This window comes from Macaca thibetana, chromosome 16 (assembly GCF_024542745.1).
Source record: "Macaca thibetana thibetana isolate TM-01 chromosome 16, ASM2454274v1, whole genome shotgun sequence".
NCBI classification, from domain to species: domain Eukaryota; kingdom Metazoa; phylum Chordata; class Mammalia; order Primates; family Cercopithecidae; genus Macaca; species Macaca thibetana.
Window position 1 is genome coordinate 38,676,606 of NC_065593.1, and position 18,572 is coordinate 38,695,177.

Here is an 18,572-nt window from a genome sequence, read left to right on the forward strand (position 1 = left end):
TGCTCAGTCTCTAAATATACAGTATTAGCTTACAAGGCAAATTTAAATTGCAATACCCACTGAGATTTTTCTCCCCATTCTGTTTTCATTCCGTTTAGCTATAATGATATCAAGAGTAATAACCCATATGGGACTAATGTCAAGATTGTAATTCTGCTGTCTCCAACTCTTGATTTTTTTTTTTTTCCAGCAGGTCAGTCATTTCAGAGTCCATCCCTTCTTCCTTCTATTTTCTTTCCTCCAGTTTTCCTTTCTGGAGGAAAAAACAGAAAGCAGCAACTTGATGTCCTTCTTAGTGGAGATGCTTTCGGTAAAATTGCTAGTCCTTCTTCCCCAGAAAAGCCCGTTAGTTCATGAGTGTATCTTGGGCTTAAATTCTAGTTGAACAAGTTTCAAACTCCTTCCCCCACAGATTTATTTTGAAATATGGGGTCTCTTTCATTCAGAAACTTAAGTAGATGTCATGACAGTTAAAGTCATGTAAAAGCATTCCATAGTGGTTCATCCAAGGCCCGGGCATATAGCATAGTTAGGAGGACCATGGGTTCTGAAGTCAGGTAAACACAGATGTGAATCCTGGCTCCTCCAATTCCTAGCTCAGTGTCTGCAGGCAAGTTACTTATACCAACAGGGCCTCTACTTCCTAACATGAAAAAATGAGGATAGTATCTACTTTGCAGGATACTTGTGAGGATTAAATGAGAGATATCTTAGGTATCTGGCACAATGCCTAGTACATGATAGGCATTCTGTAAATATAACTTAAAAGGAAGGGAATTCATGACGGAAACACCATTTCTTACCCTATCAGATGATTACCTATGAAGAAGGGGGCCTCAGCGATTTTCTGATCCTTCTTCCTTTCCACCCTCCCCCATGTACCTGTCTTTATTTTACTTTTCAGAAGACCGGGACTGATATAACCAATCCTGTTGTATATGACTCAGCTTTTTAGTGGCACAGCCAGGGCAATAATAACATCTCCTGACCCTCAATATATTGCTCATTTCATATACCATGGACATGATTTTTATTTTTCTATTTTCTCTTGGGAAGGAAGGTCAGAAGCTTGGTTGGCGTTTGTGTGATGTGGCTTAATTGTGGTCAATGCTGGAGACAGGGAATTGGCATAGGTACCTTTTGTAGAGTCTTTGTTCCTTGTGGTCAAGAACCATGACTTAATTTCTCTTTGCCTCAGATTTTTTCTTTGTAAAGTGAGGTTTTTCTTTTCCTTTTTTTTTCTGAGAAACAGTCTCTCTCTGTCACTCAGGCTGGGGTGCAGTGGCACAATCTTGGCTCACCACAACCTCTGCCTCCCAGGTTCAAGTGATTCTCCTGCCTCAGTCTCCCAAGTAGCTAGGACTACAGGTGTGTACCAGCAGGCCCGGCTAATTTTTGTAGCTTTAGTAGAGACAGGGTTTCACCATGTTGGCTAGGCTGGTCGCGAACTTCTGACCTCAAGTGATCCACCTGCCTTGGCTTACCAAAGTGCTAGGATTACAGGCATGAGCCACCGTGGGCCTGGCCTGTAAAGTGAGGTTTCTGTTTTTGTTTTTTCGTTTTGAGACGGAGTCTCATTCTATTGCCTAGGCTGGAGTGCAGTGGCGCAATCTCGACTCACTGCAACCTCCGCCTCCTGAGTTCAAGCGATTCTCCTGCCTCAGCCTCCCTAGTAACTGGGACCACAGGCGTGTGCCACCACGCCCGGCTAATTTTTGTATTTTTAGTAGAGACGGGGTTTCACCATGTTGTCCAGACTGCTCTTGAACTCTTACCTCACGTGATCCACCTGCCTCGGCCTCCCAAAGTGCTGGGATTACAGGAGTTTTTAAGTCTCTTTTTAGTTTGTCTGAGGTTTAAGAAAGCAAAGCACCATCTGGGGCACAGAGCAGAGTCATTAAATGTTGGTGAGGTGTTGTGAATAGAAGCATGATGGTGTTCAGTTAGGATAAGGTACGAAAGGATTTTTACTGGGAAGTTAAAAAATGTTTGAGGAAATAAACACTTGGTATCCTTTAGATCGTTTTTAGCACCCCCAGAATTGGGGCACAGTGAGAATAAACGTTGCTCTCATAGATTCCCACAGGCCATTAGGAGTTTGTTCTCTTAGTTGGATGAATGCATCTGACATGCTCATGATCAGATAAGCAAGGTTGTGTGTTTGAGTAAGACTCCTAGGTGGCTGAATTACTATGCGTCCCTCAACATGCTAATGCATTCTAAGGAGTGTGACTGCTGCCATCAATGCGAGGAGAGCTGAAATAGGCCTGTCTCTTTCAGCCCTATTACATCAGAGGCGAGCTCCATCTGATGACTTTATGATACATTAGAAAATTGCTAATGCTAAATTGCAGCCCGAGCGAGCACTGGACATAATGCCAAGGTTTTTGGAAAGAATGAGTTTTTCTCATAGATGTTTGGAAGGTTCTGACGACTACATAAAATAGGAGACTTTAGGGATGAGGGAGAAAATTGAAAATATATTAAGAAATCAGGAACCTGACAGGAATAAACTTAGCGTGGTAGGAAAAGAGCAGATTGTGCCACATAATACAGCTCACTGTTCTGGTAATGAGACACTTCAACTGCAACACAATGCCGAGCTTACATTCACTGGCGATATCGGGATTTTCCTGATCGTAACTCAGACAAGCCTGTCTGGGTCCTTTTCTCTTATTATGCACCATACCATATAACATAAGTCTATAAAAACACATTAAGGCCTTTTGTGAAAATATTAAAAAAAAGTTTTTATAGCCTACTGGAACATATTACCAAATTTCCAATTACCCTGTCATGTTAGAATACATTGTCCTCTAGTAAATATCTGAATACCGATATATGTTACATCACAATGTCATACTCTGTTTATAAATAGGAGTGTTTTTATATTGTTCCTCCCAAGCGATAGGGCATGGCTGCAACAACTATAACCACATGTTAGGATTTCAGTTCTTTGTCAGTTATCCCTACTAATCAAACGTATCATTTTAGAAAGTGGTGGCTATTTGATATGTTAATTACCAGTTAATAAGTGACTCCTCCCAGTCCTGAACAACTATTGTGGTCATTCTGGAGACAGCACCTCAAATGGGCTGTGACAGATAGTGTCTGAATGGAACGTGCAGCTTATAGAAACTGAACCTCTGAACTTTATCAGCAAATGCATCTATATGGAGATCAGAACTTGCATTTGGAGTGGGGTTCCCCACCCACCTCCTCACTTTCAGGTCAACTGAGACTAGCATTTTTGTGCATTTTCTGTCCCTCCCATAATACACACACACTACTGGCCATCCCCAACATGAGATTGGTTCCTTTTATCTTAATCTTAGAATCCCCAGTTTGTGTTTCTGGCAAATCATTGGTAAAAAGACAACTAGAAATAAATGACTAGAAATAAAAAGGTGACTAGTCCAAATAAGACCAGAATGAAGAAGTCATCAAATGCCAGGAGGGTCAGGGACCTTAGGGATCTCAGGCATCGGTGGTCCAAGGCCCTGTCTGACCTGGTGTAGTTATCTGAATCCGCCAGAGATGGTAGTCAGGCATGGATGGCTGGCTCTTAGTCTGCCCGATAGCAGGGCAGTAGTTACTGTAGCCTCGGAGACATGCCACAGCCTTGACCAATTCAGGCTGGAATCCTGGTTCAGCCATGTACCAGTGTTGTGACTTTTGGAAAGGCAACATCCCTGATCCTCAGTTCAGATGCTGGGCTCTGTGTATATATGCCTCTATGTTTATAGTTCCCTCATCAGTAAAATGAGCCTAATAATAAAAATCACCTCGAGAGGTACGTTAGGAAGATTAAATTAGTTAATCCATATGAGGTACTTAGATTAATGCCCTCCATATAATGAGTCTGATAAAAGTTCTTTCCAATGCTGATAGAGATGCAGATGATAGTGACAATGATGCTTAGTTACAAGACAGAAATAATGATGAAAGATTGCTGCAAGGATTAAGAGATACTGAATGTGAAAGCCGTTTACATACTGCCTGATTCGTGGCTGGTCTTGAGTAAATGGTTGTTATAAAAAAAAATACACAGACATATTTTAAAAAACTAAGAGACCATAATCTCATAACCCAAATGTCCACTGATAAATTTGGAGAATTATTAAGGCAATGGACACACCCTATTTAATTATATGCAAACCTACAGTTGAATGTCATGTGAAAAAAAAATCCCACATTTTGCATTTTTTTTTAAACATAAAACATAAAAGTTACACAGTAGGAGTTTTTTCTTTTTCCACACAATGAGTGTTTTCTAAAAAGACGATGTTTAGTAGTTGTAGTTACGGATATAAAGATAGATATATCATACTTTACTACTAAATTAATATTGGATATTTGTTCTCCCTACCGCACATGATGCTTCATTTTATGAGTGCATTGCTACACACCATTTTACAGACTGGTTTGTTTGCATTTCTTTCTACTTAGGGTAGAGTCCTAGATGTAGAATTACGGAGTGAAAAGAAACAGATTTTCTTAAGGCAGTTGGTACAACATGGCAAACTGTGTTCCATAAAGGATGTAGCAGTTTGTTCTGTCACAAGAAACATATGATATCACTTTTAACTCTCACATTAATAAAGTGTTTTTAAAAAATGAAAATACAATTCGGAGCACTGGGTTCATTACATAGAAAAATCTATGGTATGATATGTCTGGAGATATTTATTCTGGCTAATTAAATTTTCTGGCTAATAGAGAATGCTGAAACATACCAAACATAGATTGTTAATTTTCAAAGAATCAGAAGGCCTTTGCTGGGTTTCTCAGTCACCACTACAAATGCGATAGATAATGTTTGTGGGTTTGCAGCAGAATGCTGTTAGTAAGAAAGCTTTTCTTCTGACAGAGTGTCAGATCCATAAGATTTGTTAGATTTCATTTTCTTATCAGGTCAATATGGATGTGTGCCCTGCGGGTGAGGAAGGGAAGAGGAGAGCTACGATGAACTGTATGTACTCTGGGCTGCCACTCCCACAGTGGCATCTGATCCATCCCCACAAAAACCCTATGAACGGGTGTGGTTAGACTCGTTCTACAGACATGGAATTGAGTCTCAGAGACTTGGTTTTGTTTTTTTCTTTAGAGGCAGGGTCTCCGTCCGTCCCCCAGGCTGGAATGCAGTGATGCTATCATAACTCACTGTAGCCTCGAACTCTCTGACTCTTAGGCTCAAGAGATCTTCCTGCCTCAACCTCCCTAGTAACTGGGACTACAGGCATGAGCCACCATGCCTGGCTGTTAAACAACTTTTGAAGGCCACACAGATGATAAGAGGCATAATGAGTATCAAATTCGGCCTTTCTGTTTCCAAATTCCCTCTCCTTTTACTCCATTAAGCTGCTTCCCCAGGAGCATTTCTGCAGGGGAATCATTCATTATGTGGCCCAGATGCTGCCCTGAGAAGGTCTTATTGGTTGCAAGCAGTGGGGGAAGGGAACAGCAATGGCATCCTGAAGATGGAGTTGCAGTTGGAGTCTGTTCCCGTGCTGGAGAGAGTTCACAGCCAACACCTACTAGAAGGAGAGGCACATGCCGGTGTCGTGGTCTGAGCAGGTCCCCATCCTTTCATATTGTAAGCCGAGACTTGAACATAATACTGTTGGCCCTGCAAAGTATTGAAATGATGCATCAGGCATTTTATTTGATCATTTTTACCCTAGATTCTATGGGCATAGAGTTTAATTACTATGTTTGATTAACTCCTTCATCTCTTTGAAGCTCTGTTGCCCATACTTTAGCATTCTGGTTTTTCTTGATTATTATGTTTATATGTCACAGTAACCATATTTGAAGTTCCCTCTTAGTGTCTATGCACTTTCTTCTTTTCAAAATTTAACTATCATAATGACTTTTCCTGACCCCCCTAAAACTATATATAAATTTTTAAAAGTCACATAGTTCTACAAGGTTTACCAAATATAGCAGTTTCCACTCTCACATCATTCTCCTTATTTGCCCCTTCCTATAGGCAATAGCTATCACTTCTTTTAGTGATCAACTTGCTTTGGAAAATGAATAAGTTATAATAAACATCTTTTCAGAGTAATGCATTAAATACCTGCCTTGTTCTTTTTGTGGCTGCATACATTTCACTGGGAGCCAATATTCGGTATCATGTATTTAACCAGTCCCTGATTGGTGGACATTTAGATGGTTCCCACATTTTGTGCAGGGAAATAACTATGCTGCAATAAACATCCTTCATTCAGCTGCACACACATTTAAAAAAATTAACTATTTGATGTGATTCAATTTCAAAGCCATTCTTAAAACAATGGCTTATATTCTTTAATGGTCTTTTGTGACATTAAGAATTAAGGAATTGTTTTTGTTGGCTGATCATGTTTTAAAATCTTTTGTATAGTTTTTATATTTTATATTTCGCCTTTATATATTTTTCCAGTGAACCCAAAGGGCATTTGAGAAGCCAGCATTTGATGAAACATTGCTTGTAAAAATCGTAAAAATGATGTTTGAAGTAAAAAAAAAAAAAAAAAAGCACATCTTTATAGAGACTTTTCTAGGGATCTTAAAATATTGACTTTACTATGTTAGGAAGTCCATTTTTTAAAGTTGAAAATGGGTTTCTATGCCCCTCAAAGTTATAGAGATTGTGTAAAAGTATAAATCTACTCCTAGGCTTTTATATGATTACAATAGTGTCTGCGTTTCTATCATTAGATGGTCAAGTGGAAAAACTTAATCCCTATGGAAATTAGTTCAGATATTAGAGAAACTCTTTATGGAGAGTTTTCCATTTTTATCACCGTATCACTTTTTCTTTTAAGCAATGAAAATTCCCTAGGGTTCCTTCTGGCCCTCTTCCATCTTGTGAGCCATAGGGTTGGAATCAGTCTTCTGCTGATAGCATCTCTGGGGGCCACCCACTCAGGGGTTTGTTTGCTCTGGTAATCCACAGTTCTGGCCCCTGGTATAGATATGTGATTAGGACTAAACGTCAGGATTCCGTGGTGATTACCCAAGCATCAAAAATTCCATTAGAATAAGCAGGTTTAAACTTGAAGAAATGCAACCTGATGCATTTTTTTTTAAGGCTGGGCTTTAGGATTATACTTTGTAAGTAACTGTTTTAATCAATCAACCTTTAAGAAAACAACAACAATAAGAACAAAATTATCCCTCTACTTCCCTCATCTGAAGGTCCTAAGATATTAAATATTTGAATTGGACTGAAAAAGGTTTGATTTTACTTTTAAAATATTTTGAGAAAAAAGAATTTTATCTTTTGCATTTTAATTGCTTGAAGAAATACAGGGTTTGCTCCAGTTTGAACTGATTTACAAGGCGTTTTTATTTTTTTGCATTTCATATGCTCATATATTCATAATTCTAAGTAATTAACTTTTGAGTTTATATTAAACAAGTAAGTGCAGTTTGTTCCAGTTTTTCATTCACAATTTAAATTGGTTTAGGTTACTGAGAAACATAGCTCCACCATATATAGTTTCTTTTTTGTGAAAGCATATTTAGACAGACCTTTTTTTTTTTTTTTAATCAAGGGAAAAGGATTTCTCTCAGGAAATTATGTGACTGCAATTGATGACTGATCTCAACCGAGGCTGAGGCTGTGGGCATGAGGGTGAGATGAAGCTGTTATTTTTACCATCAGACAGGGAGTCAAAACTGGATCTCTTGGAGCCTTTGATCCACTCCCTGCTTCCCCCCAAAAGATTAGACTGTGATCCAGAAAGCAGCAACTTTCAAGGCTTGCATGAGGCCAGTCTTTTTCTGATCTTCTTAGAACACAGCAGTTTACAAAATGATTCATGCCGTCTGCTTACTCCTTTGTGAAATTCAGATTATAGATACCAGACATATCATGCTTAATGAGTGGCAGTTGTTGCCAGAGGACTGGGCGTTGGCTGTTGCTTTCAGAATAGGCATTTGCTACTAATATCCCAGCACAAATATCAGTGATAGAGAAATGGAAAGTCTACTGGGGACATTTACCATTGTAAGTCCTGTGATTGTGCATCTCAGAGTCTGCAGATTATCCATGATGATTTCTCCAGCCGAAGGAGAAAAGTCTTTGGACATACTCCATTCCACTGGAAAGAGGAGGGGGGCAGGGAGAGAGAGAAAGAGGGAGAATAAAATTCAGTCACACATCAGGAAGTACCATAGAAACTCTGGCATACAATCCCTCTCAAAAAGGGTTAAGCGTACCCTCCTTTCTTTATATTGGTGTTTCAGACACTGTTCCTTGAAATGTCAACTTAGTTTCCAAGTTCACATTTTTTTGAAAAGACGAGCAGAAAAGAATCATAAAACCTTATTAGTTTTTTGAGCCTTGATAAATATAATGTATATTGTGGTACATGTACACTTATGTGATGTTCTTAATGTCAGATGTAAGTTATATTAAATATATTGCTCATGAGGCCATTGCCATATAAACACATTGTGTGTGTGTGCGTTTGTGTGTGTATTTGTATGTGTATATGTAGATACACACACATACTCAGGCACAATACATATAACAGTTTGTTCTATGTAGTAGATAACTTATTTACTGCATTTGAGAACCAAAGGATCCACTAGGACATGACCTTCTATTTGCTCTCCAAGCCTGACATCTGCTTCACCTTTCTACTGAAAATGCTCTCTTAAGGTCTGAGTGAAGATTTTCATTCCAAATAAAGAAGCCTCCTTTCATTATCTCCACATCATTTGACACCTTCTCTTTCTGAAAACATTCTCTTCCCCTAATGCCTTATATACTGCTCCCTTCTCCTTCTTTCCTTCTCCTCCTTGATACCTTCTTCCAAGCCTTTTCACTGGAAAAGGGGTTTGTGGCTAAGGTGTTTCATGTTGTTCTCCCTTGACATCCCCAAGGTGAATGCTTATTCCTGGCTAAATCATGCAAATTCTAACACCCCATTTTACTGTGATAGCATATGCTTTCATCACATTTTCTATCAGTTGACAAAGCCATGGTCAGGAAAGATAAATTGTGCATCATCAGTAAAAAGTATCTTAAGTAATTGCTTATACCTGGTGGGATTTAAGGCAAGCACAAATGAAGCAGGGACTTAAGGGACTTAAATCCCATGAGAAGCAAGGCCTCTGTTTCTAAACTTTGTGATAAGCAATAGATCTTAAGATTTAAATGACATTCTCTACATAACACTTTAATACTTCAAAATCAAACCATCTCCAAAGCCTGCTGTGCCACTCAGAGTCACACAATTCCTCTGCTCTGGATGCTCCTGCATTCTCTCCTCTTCTTCAGAATGTTCCTGGGCATCTCGCTTGCTTTCCACACACTCTTGAAACTGCTGTCCTAAAATTCCTCATGCTTTGATCATCAGCAACAGCCTCTCCTTGGGAAATCTTGCTATGTTTGGCCTTCCTCACTTTGTGCAACCTTTTTCTCCCCTGGTTTTGGTTGCACCTGCCTTTCTACTTCTCTTACCCTTTAACTGCCTCTTTCTAGACTCTTCCTGGTTTTGCCCCTTCTCCTTCTCCCTTTGATGTGATGTTCCTTGGGAGTTTGATTGCCTGGCTCTCTTTTCACTCCACATGTTTGTACTTGGTAATGACTTTATCCACTTTTATGGCTCTAACTATGAGTCTTAAAACCATAATTCTATGTCCAGCCTCCCCCTTGAGCTCGAACTTCCTTCTGTTAATCTCTACTTGAGTGCCTCCCATTCCGAGGATCCCCTAAGTACTTTTTTTTACCAAAATATGTTTCTTCTCTTATTTCCTCAACTTTAGCTAATGGCACTGTCATGTATCCAGTCACTCAACCAAAAATCTCAGTGCATTATTGTCTTCTCCTTTCCCTCAATTCTTCAAAATCAGTTCATCACTAAACTAAGTAGTTTCTGGTTCTAAAATGTCTCCTATAAGTTGCTCTCTTCCCCTGATAGTGTGATTATCCCAAAGAATGGCTTTATGAATATGAACATCAACTCTGTAATAACTCTTTAATTGATTTTTCTGCTTGTTTCCTCATCCTTACATATAATCCTCTTAGGCTGGAGGACAGTGGCTCATGCCTATAATCCCAACAATTTGGGAGGCCAAGGCAAGAGGATCGCTTGAGTTCAGGAGTTCAAGACCAGCCTGGGCAACAAAATGAGACCCCATCTGTGCAAGATACACATATATATATAATATATATATAAAATAGCTGAGTGTGGTGGCATGCCCCTACTGTCCCAGCTACTCAGGAGGCTCAGGTGGGAGGATTGCTTAAGCCCAGGGTTTAAGGTTGCAGTGAGTTGTGACTGTACCACTGCACTCATCCTGGGCCACAGAGTGTGATGTCTCAAGAAAAAAAAAATCCTTTTACTATATCCTGAATTATAGCTGAAAAAATGAAGCTGTAATGATTATATTCCTCCACCTAGTATCTTGTCATAGTGTCCAGTTGCTTTGAAATAAGATGAAATATTAGGAAGGCATTCAAGGACCTTCTTATCTGGTCCCAACTATATATTATTTTTCTAAATTCCTGCCATTTTTCAGAAGAAAGTCTTTATTCTGTAAGTCTCTGTTACCTGATTATTTTGTGCATTTTCTGCTTCTGTGGCTTTTCCGCATCTTCCAACTTCTGCTTGGTGAAACTCTACCAATCATTGAGGACCTAGCAAAGTCATCTCTAAATTCATCAGGAATAATTAATCAAATACACCTGTTTTTCTGCTCCCTAAGTCCCTTGTTTCTGTAAAAATGAGATTTATTATAATGCATTATGTTTTTTGGTATGTATCTCTTTCTCTTGATCATGAGAAACTTGAGAACAGGAAAAGTGTCATTCATTTTTTTCCTTTCTAGTACGTGGGTCTGTGCTTGGTGCATTGAGGGTGCTTATTTAATACTTACAAATCAAATGCATGTATATGTACACACACACACACAGACAGACACACACACACACACAGACACACACACACACACACACCCCTAGATTAGTTTTTCCCAACACAAAAATAATTTTCTTTGATGTGAATCTTCTCCTTTTCTAGTTTCTTGCCCCTTGAAGCTCTCAGGTACATTATATAATCTAGTTATAATCAAATGATTAAGATTATATATTAACTCAAATCGGATCTATACCTCCTTACAAATATGTATTTGAAAACACATATTTATGTTTATATATATGTATTACATATATGTTTCCATTTTTCAAAATGTTTTATTCTACTTACGAGCTACTAACTCTTGAAGAAGCCAAGTCTCTGAAAGTCAAATTGGGGAAGGTTTGCAATCAGAGAATAATGTTACACCTAATTTAGCTATGGAAGAAAAACAGTATGCTTGAGTAAGTTATAACAAACAGAACAAAACAAAAATGAGTAACAAATTTGCAAAGAAATTTAGGAAGAGCAAAGAATATAGGAAAATTCTGGAAACAAAAATATCTTTGGTTGCTATTGAAACAGACATGATTAGTTGCTGTGGTAGAGCTGTAAGCTGAAGGTTGAGAATCGAGGGCTGTGACTCCAGACTAAGAACTCAAGAGAACTTGCCAAAAGAAGAGCAAGGGATTAGTGGGAATAATACCAGATTATTTGGCAAATGATTAATGAAAAGTTTTTCAGAGATACAGTTTTTAGAATTTCTAAAGAAAACTCAATTTATTTTTGAAACTGCTCAAGTTTTACTGAAACATGTTTTACAAAGCAAGTTTCAGGTAGAAAAGAGCATCAGGCTTCTTGCAGAACAAAACATAAACAGAAGCTGGTTGTAAGAAGATGTGGTTCTTCTTTGGGAATTAATAGAGGGTTTTAAACAGTTAAGTCTAATTAGATTTTATAACATATCTGAGTTTCAAAGGGGAAGGGGCTAGAGAAAGAGAAGACTCACATCAAAGGAAAACAATTCTCCATATTAGAATGGCCAGTCTATTCTGGGGCAACCAACAGTCTTTTTCCCTTTGTTTATTTCCTTGGGTTGGTGGACTCCTTTTGGCATGAAGCCATAGAAAGAAGAAATGAATTTCTGGGCATTTAAAGAATGAAGAAGGAAACAGAGTGAGCAGGAGTCACTTTGAGAGCGACTGGGAATTCTTTTTTTTTTTTTTTTTTTTTGAGATGGAGTTTCGCTCTTGTTGCCTAGGGTGGAGTGCAGTGGCATGACCTCAGCTCACTGCAGCCTCCAACCTCCAACCTCCGCCTCCTGGGTAGAAGCGATTCTCCTGTCTCAGCTTCCCAAGTAGCTCAGATTATGGGCATGCACCACCACACCTGGCTAACTTTTTTGTATTTAGTAGAGACGGGGTTTCACCATGTTAGTCAGGCTGGTTGCGAACTCAAACTCCTGACCTCAGGTGATCAGCCCACCTCGGCCTCCCAAAACGTTGGGATTACAAGTGTGAGCCACTGTGCCCAGCTGCAACTGGGAATTCTAAGAAGGTTAACTCAGAATGGTCTCTTTGGAAAGTTGTATGTAGGTAGTTTACAGACTTACCATTAAACCCTGAGAAAATCACATGTAAGCCGGTTCTAAAACTATAGAAAACTTATAATATTTAAGATCAAGATGAGAGAAACTGTTTCTACTTGGGTCGGAGAAGGAAAAGCAGGGCTTAATTGCACAATGGCTCTTAGCAGTTGAAAATTAGCAAGAAAGGTACTTGATAAAACCTAGGTATTCGTATTCCCTAAAATTTGGCTCTGGCTCAAACTGTGATTCATTGTATTTATATCAAATAACAATGACTATTTTAAATGGGATTCCTTGTTATTTTAATGAAAATTTAATTTTTATCTAGGTTTCAGATATGTAGAGTCATTTGGGCAGGGAAGTTCTACCTGAACACTGCCATTATCTGATGGCAGCTATGTAAATCACAGGCTGAAAGATTAAAAAGAAAAAGAGCCCCCGAAGCCTGGCCCTGTCACCCTGAGGTCTATAATGTAATGGGAAATGTCACAGAATTAGTTACAGGACTAGAAAATTCACAACTCGAAAGAGTTAGGGTACCCAAGCAGAAAACACAGTATAAAGCTCAGGGAAATTTCAAGGCTTATTATGTGGATTACATAATACACTGTGTTTTAGCCGAAAACACTCAAGTTGCAGGCCAGGTTTTGGAGAGGCGAAGACTACGCTAATGTAAAGGTATAAAGACAAAACAGTGCAGCAATGTCTAATTAATTTTTATTCAATTGATCCAAAAAAACCTCATAAAACTTGCTGTTGCACAGATTCTCCCTGAAATCTCAAATGCCTCAAAACTCAGAATTGTTTTATCCTGTTCACACATCGGGTAGAATATTCTGTAAAAGTTACATACCTTCTTAATCAAACATCACCCAAATCCTCCACTTAGCCTTCTTGGTCACTTGCCCTTAGACCCATCCATAGCTTATGCTGTTTTCTCCTGTGGTATGGCCTCTTCTTCCACAAAAACTTCTATCTCTTTATTCAAATAGTCCTGGTTCAAAGTCCTTTCCTTTTTCTAGTTTTCTCTGGCTTCCCAAGGGAATCACCCTTGCCAATTTTCCCTTAGCAATTTTAATATGTCTCACACATTGCACTTGCTTTATTGTTTTATGTTTTTTGTTTTTCAGTGATCTGTCTCCTCTGTAGTCTACAAGCTCCTTAGGGCAAGGACCATGTCTGATTAATACCACTTTCCAAAGCACCTATCATAGCACCCAGCAGAGGGTAGGTGGCTCAGGAAATGTTGGGTGAATACTTGATTCTTGACTTTGGAATGCTTAAAGTCTACAGTAGACAGGAATTTCATGCTGGTACAGAGAGCATAAGAAAACTGTCAGAATGGAGGGAAAAAAGTCAAAAGGAGAATGGCAGTTCCTTGTACTGCTCAGTTAGTGGTTGAAATGGAGATTAATTCCTGGCCTCCAGATTCCAAGCATCCTGGACTCTTCACTTGTCCATACTGCTTCTCAGAAACCAAAAAAACTAAAAGTGTATTTCCTATTCCCTATCAGCTCTTTGATGGAACCAAAACAGCATTCTTACTGGCCACATTCACCCTGGCGCCTTAGCTAATGAACGGAATTTGGCTAGACTGCCCAACCCAGCACCAGAACATTATGAAATCCTCCCCCATCTATCTAATTGTGCAGTTTCTAACCTTTCAGGCCATCCATAGCACAAGAAGAAGAGAGAGGGAGAGAAGGATGTGCCGAGAAACCCAGACTGAGATCAAATACAGTCATTTCTAGAGATGAGAAGATGTGTCTTGCGGCAGCATGAACCGGCTCAACACTTGTGGGTTTTAAATTAGGAACTGACGTGAAAACTCTGGATCTGGGAATTCTGTTTAGCTCTGGCAAAATATGAGGTCGGAGCTGCTTGCATTTTTTATTTTAAATTCCCTTGGTAGTCTTAGGAACAGGGGCATGCATTACTTTCAAACAAGAATCTTTATTGTTTGCATAGCACACAGTCATCCAGTTAATTAGAAAAACATTTTTTTCCCAAATTAAATTTCCCTAGAAAAACAATGATTTAAATTAAGGGCAAAAGCCTTTTTCGTCGTCTTCTTTTTCTTCTTCTTTTTTTTGACACTAGAAAAACCTTCTTGCATGTACTATTTCTAGAAGATTAAAAGCAAAGTTGCAATCAGAAGGCTAGATTCATTTATTTATTGGCAGGTTCTGCCATCCACAAAAATAATATGTGTTTCTCTGCATATATCGTGTACTATCCTAGTTTTGCTTATCATATGATAGATCTACATACAGATACAGGTAGGGAGCAGAGGTGTCTAAATGTTCAGGATTTTGAAAAATTCATAAGCACTACAAGTAACCAAGTAACCACAAAAGGTCTCCTCCATAGTCTGAACCATTTGCTTGTTAATTGCTCGCCTAATAGTTATTATATTATGGCTCTTGCCTAAGTTTTTTTTTTTTTAGATGGAGTCTTGCTCTGTCATGCAGGATGGAGTGCAGTGGCACAGTCTTGGCTCACTGCAACCTCTGCCTCCAGGGTTCAAGCAATTCTCCTGCCTCAGCAGAGAAATTTGCTGACCACTGGCTGAGACTTAAGAAAGTGATGGAGAAAACGTTAATAATACAGACTAAAGATTTCTGTGACTGTTACAGTTGTAAATTGCACAAAAAATTGAGAAAATATTCTTCTAATACTCAAAAACTATTATTTATTTCAACAAAGTTGCTTATGTCATTGATGAATAAGTTCTAAAACAGGTCTTTGTTGCTCTTTGTTTTACTTCCTTAAAGTAAATGAAAATATCAACCGACATTACATGGGAACTGCACCATTCCATTAACTGCAGCCATCATTTGGCTGCAGATTCAAAAGTTCAACAAAAATAAACAAAAGCATTTTGGTAGAATCAACAGGTGATAAATAATCTACAATACAGAGTATTGTGTATTTTATTATTATTTGTAAATTGTGTGCTACACATTCTATCAGTAAAATTTACAATAGACATATGCATATATATGTCTGTGTGATGATATGCATATGTATATAATTATAGGCACATATAATCTATATATATATATATAGATTTTTCTTCCCCAGGGTATCAGTTGTTAAGCATTTACCATCACATCACTGCATAAATGCTAGATGATTGCTGAGGCGGACTTTGGAAGGTGGATGTATCATGATTAGCAGGTATAATGAATGTCTGAGGCGTATAGACTGCTTGGGCATAATTTAGGTAACATCCTGATATCAGGAGTCAGGAATGAGGTACTTAAGCCCCTTTAGGATACAGGAGTGGCACAGTGAGGGATTCTGGGGCAGAAGGTCAGTTACCAAGCAGTCACCACCTGGGAGGTCTGTGCAGTGGTCAGGCTCCAGGTCTTGGGCAGTACAAGAGCCCAGGTTCCCTGCATTAGCTCTTGTCTAAGCCAGGGCTGGCCCAGAAACTAGTGAAGGACATAGCCTGCCGGGTGGGCATCTGTGGACCTGACTGAGCAATAGGACAGCAGTCATGGACTGACAAACTAAATGCTGTTCATATGGATGGCAGGACATACCAGGCCACTACTCCCAATAGCATAAAAGATTATGCGTGAACTGGACTAACCATGCTTATTACTACATTTTATCACCATGTGTAGTAATATTTTATTATACATTATTACAATATTTTATTTCATGTTATCTGGACCTTATGAATAAGCACTTTTAGGACACCGAACCAAAAGTAGGCACATAGGTCACTAACTCAGACAACCTCTTCTACTTTCTCTTCTTCCTTGAAACCCTGCCATATCCTTCAGTAAGATGTCCAGATAGATTGTCACTTGTTTAGACTAGTTTTTTAGGAGAAACTGTCATGAAAGAGGTATGAGCTTTTGAAAAACAGTAATTGATGTAACTGAACAATAGCAAGAACTCAAAACCCAGTGACAATTGGAGATCAGCAGGCTTGGGCTGCTAACCCCACCACACCTCCCTTGAAAAGAGGCAGCCTCTGACAGCGCTTCCATGGGGCAAGAGCTCTCCTGGAGATGTTTCCTGGGATTCTGACATTTTTGTTTTGTTTTGTTTGCAGCAGAGCGATACCCATGTTGCTTGCATGGAGAGAGCTCCAGCAAGCTATTTTACATTCCTAAAGGAACAGAGCAAGGAGAGCACGGGATTAGCTGTCTGATTTATACACACAAAGACCAAGGTATGTAGTCAGTTTACATTCACAGCTTTCTGAGTCCTGTTGGGCCTTCCGGAAATTAAAATCACGAGCCACGGGGGCAAAAGCAAAAACAGTTCAACTTTCTTGCCAGATGCTGAGCCTTCATTTAGAAAGGGGCGCTCTGTTTCGCTTTTCTTTTATTCACCTACCTCATCCATTGAAAATATCCCATTTTCCTCCTCATAATTTTAAGTAATGAATTAAACTCCTTGAGGACAGGATCAATGCCAGATTGATCTTTGGACATCCACTCCCACTTTATCTTGTGGAAGTACAGAATCGGTGCTCAGATTGAGTGGATTTGACTTATGTGTGGACATTGATAAGGGGAGGACAATTTTCATAGTTCCATTTGGCTCCCTGGGAGCCGCAAAATAGGGACATCTTTGCTGAGCATTTACCCTAATTTCTGAACCTTAGTTCACATTATTCCCTGCATTTACCCTGTGCCCAGGGAGGAAAAATCATTTAATGAAAATCCACCAGCTTGTTTTACAGAAAATTTCATCATTATTTCTCACAATAAATAATTTTAACATTTATCCTCACAATTCCTGAAAGATGGGCTAGGTCAGTAATTTAGTAATTCTATCCATTTAACAAGTGGCATAACTAGGAATTAAAGTTAGGTCTGCTTCAACCCAAAACTCCCTTACCATTTCTGGAAGTTCTCGATCTTTCCCCTGGCCTACAAGGCCTGGATGGTCTGGACCTTCTCCATCTACTAGTTTCAGTTCTATCATGCTTACTTGTTTTCTTTCTGTCTCTGGTGTTTAGATCCTCAAACATGCCAGACTCCTTCCTGTCTCAGGAAACTCATGCATGCTGTTCCTTTTGCTGGAAATGCTCTTTCTTCCGACTTCCAATTTCTATTTCATTATCTATTTCTTCCTTTTCCTTCAGCCATCAATGTAAGTGTGAGTTCTACACGGAAACTTTCTCTGATCCCCAAGACAACATTGGGTCCTGGTATATCCTCTCAGAGCACCAAATACTGTTCCTTTGTAACACAGTAATTATTGATTTGTGCAATTATCTACTTAATCCTGGTAAACTCCATGAGGACAGTGACTATGACAATTTTATATGGCCCTATAGACCTCAGCAGCTAGCATATGCCATAGCATGCAGAACATCACTAAATACTTTTGGAATTGATGTTAGTGTTTTTAGCAGTTGGCATTAAATTTTATTTTCCTTTATATTTTCAAGGTATACAACATGATGTTGTGATATTCATATACATAGTGAAATGATTATACAGTCAAGCTAATTAACATATTAATCTCTCACATAGTTACCTTTGTGTGTGTGTGTGTGTGTGTGTGTGTGTGCTAAGAGCATCAAAATCTACTCTCTTAGCAAATTTTTCAGTATACAATGCAGTATTACTAACTGAAGTCTACCTAACTATAACTTTTTACTGCTTGATTTACATCTCCCCATTTTCCCTCTCCCCACCCCACTGCCTCTGGTAACTGCTATTCTACCATCTTTTTCTGTTCATGACCTTTTTTTAAAAATTAAAGATTCCACATACAGGAGAAGTCATACACTACTTTTTCTGCATCTGGCTTATTTCACTTAGCATTATGCCCTCCAGGTTCATCTGTATCACAAATGACATTAGATTATTGATCAGCTAGGTTGTAGGGTTATGGAGAGGCATATGACATGATCTCTGACCTCGAGTAGCTTACAGTTTAATATCATGGTCCATTTCTTACAGATGAAAACAGGAGGACCATTATTTTCCCCCATCACAATGACTCTCCCTTCTCTTCTTGTCAAAAACCTATTCAAGTGAAAGACTTGTGATCCATCAACTTCAGGTCATTCTCTCGGGTCCTCCAGAATAATTTCAACTGTCATTCTTTCTGGCATTAATATACTCTACTTCATATTATAATGATTTATGTGA

At 38.9% G+C, this 18,572-nt stretch overlaps 1 protein-coding gene across 1 annotated transcript in view; it reads right to left on the reverse strand.

The window, feature by feature from the left end:
* Positions 1-18,572, reverse strand: part of ANKFN1 (ankyrin repeat and fibronectin type III domain containing 1) — a 536,065-nt gene that overhangs the window by 69,372 nt on the left and 448,121 nt on the right. Inside the window, exons 9-10 of the mRNA XM_050764649.1 lie at positions 7,996-8,093; positions 5,539-5,629 (exon numbers count right to left, since the gene is read on the reverse strand). Of these exons, the coding sequence (XP_050620606.1) occupies positions 5,539-5,629; positions 7,996-8,093 (189 nt within the window). The remainder of the gene's footprint in view (positions 1-5,538; positions 5,630-7,995; positions 8,094-18,572) is intronic.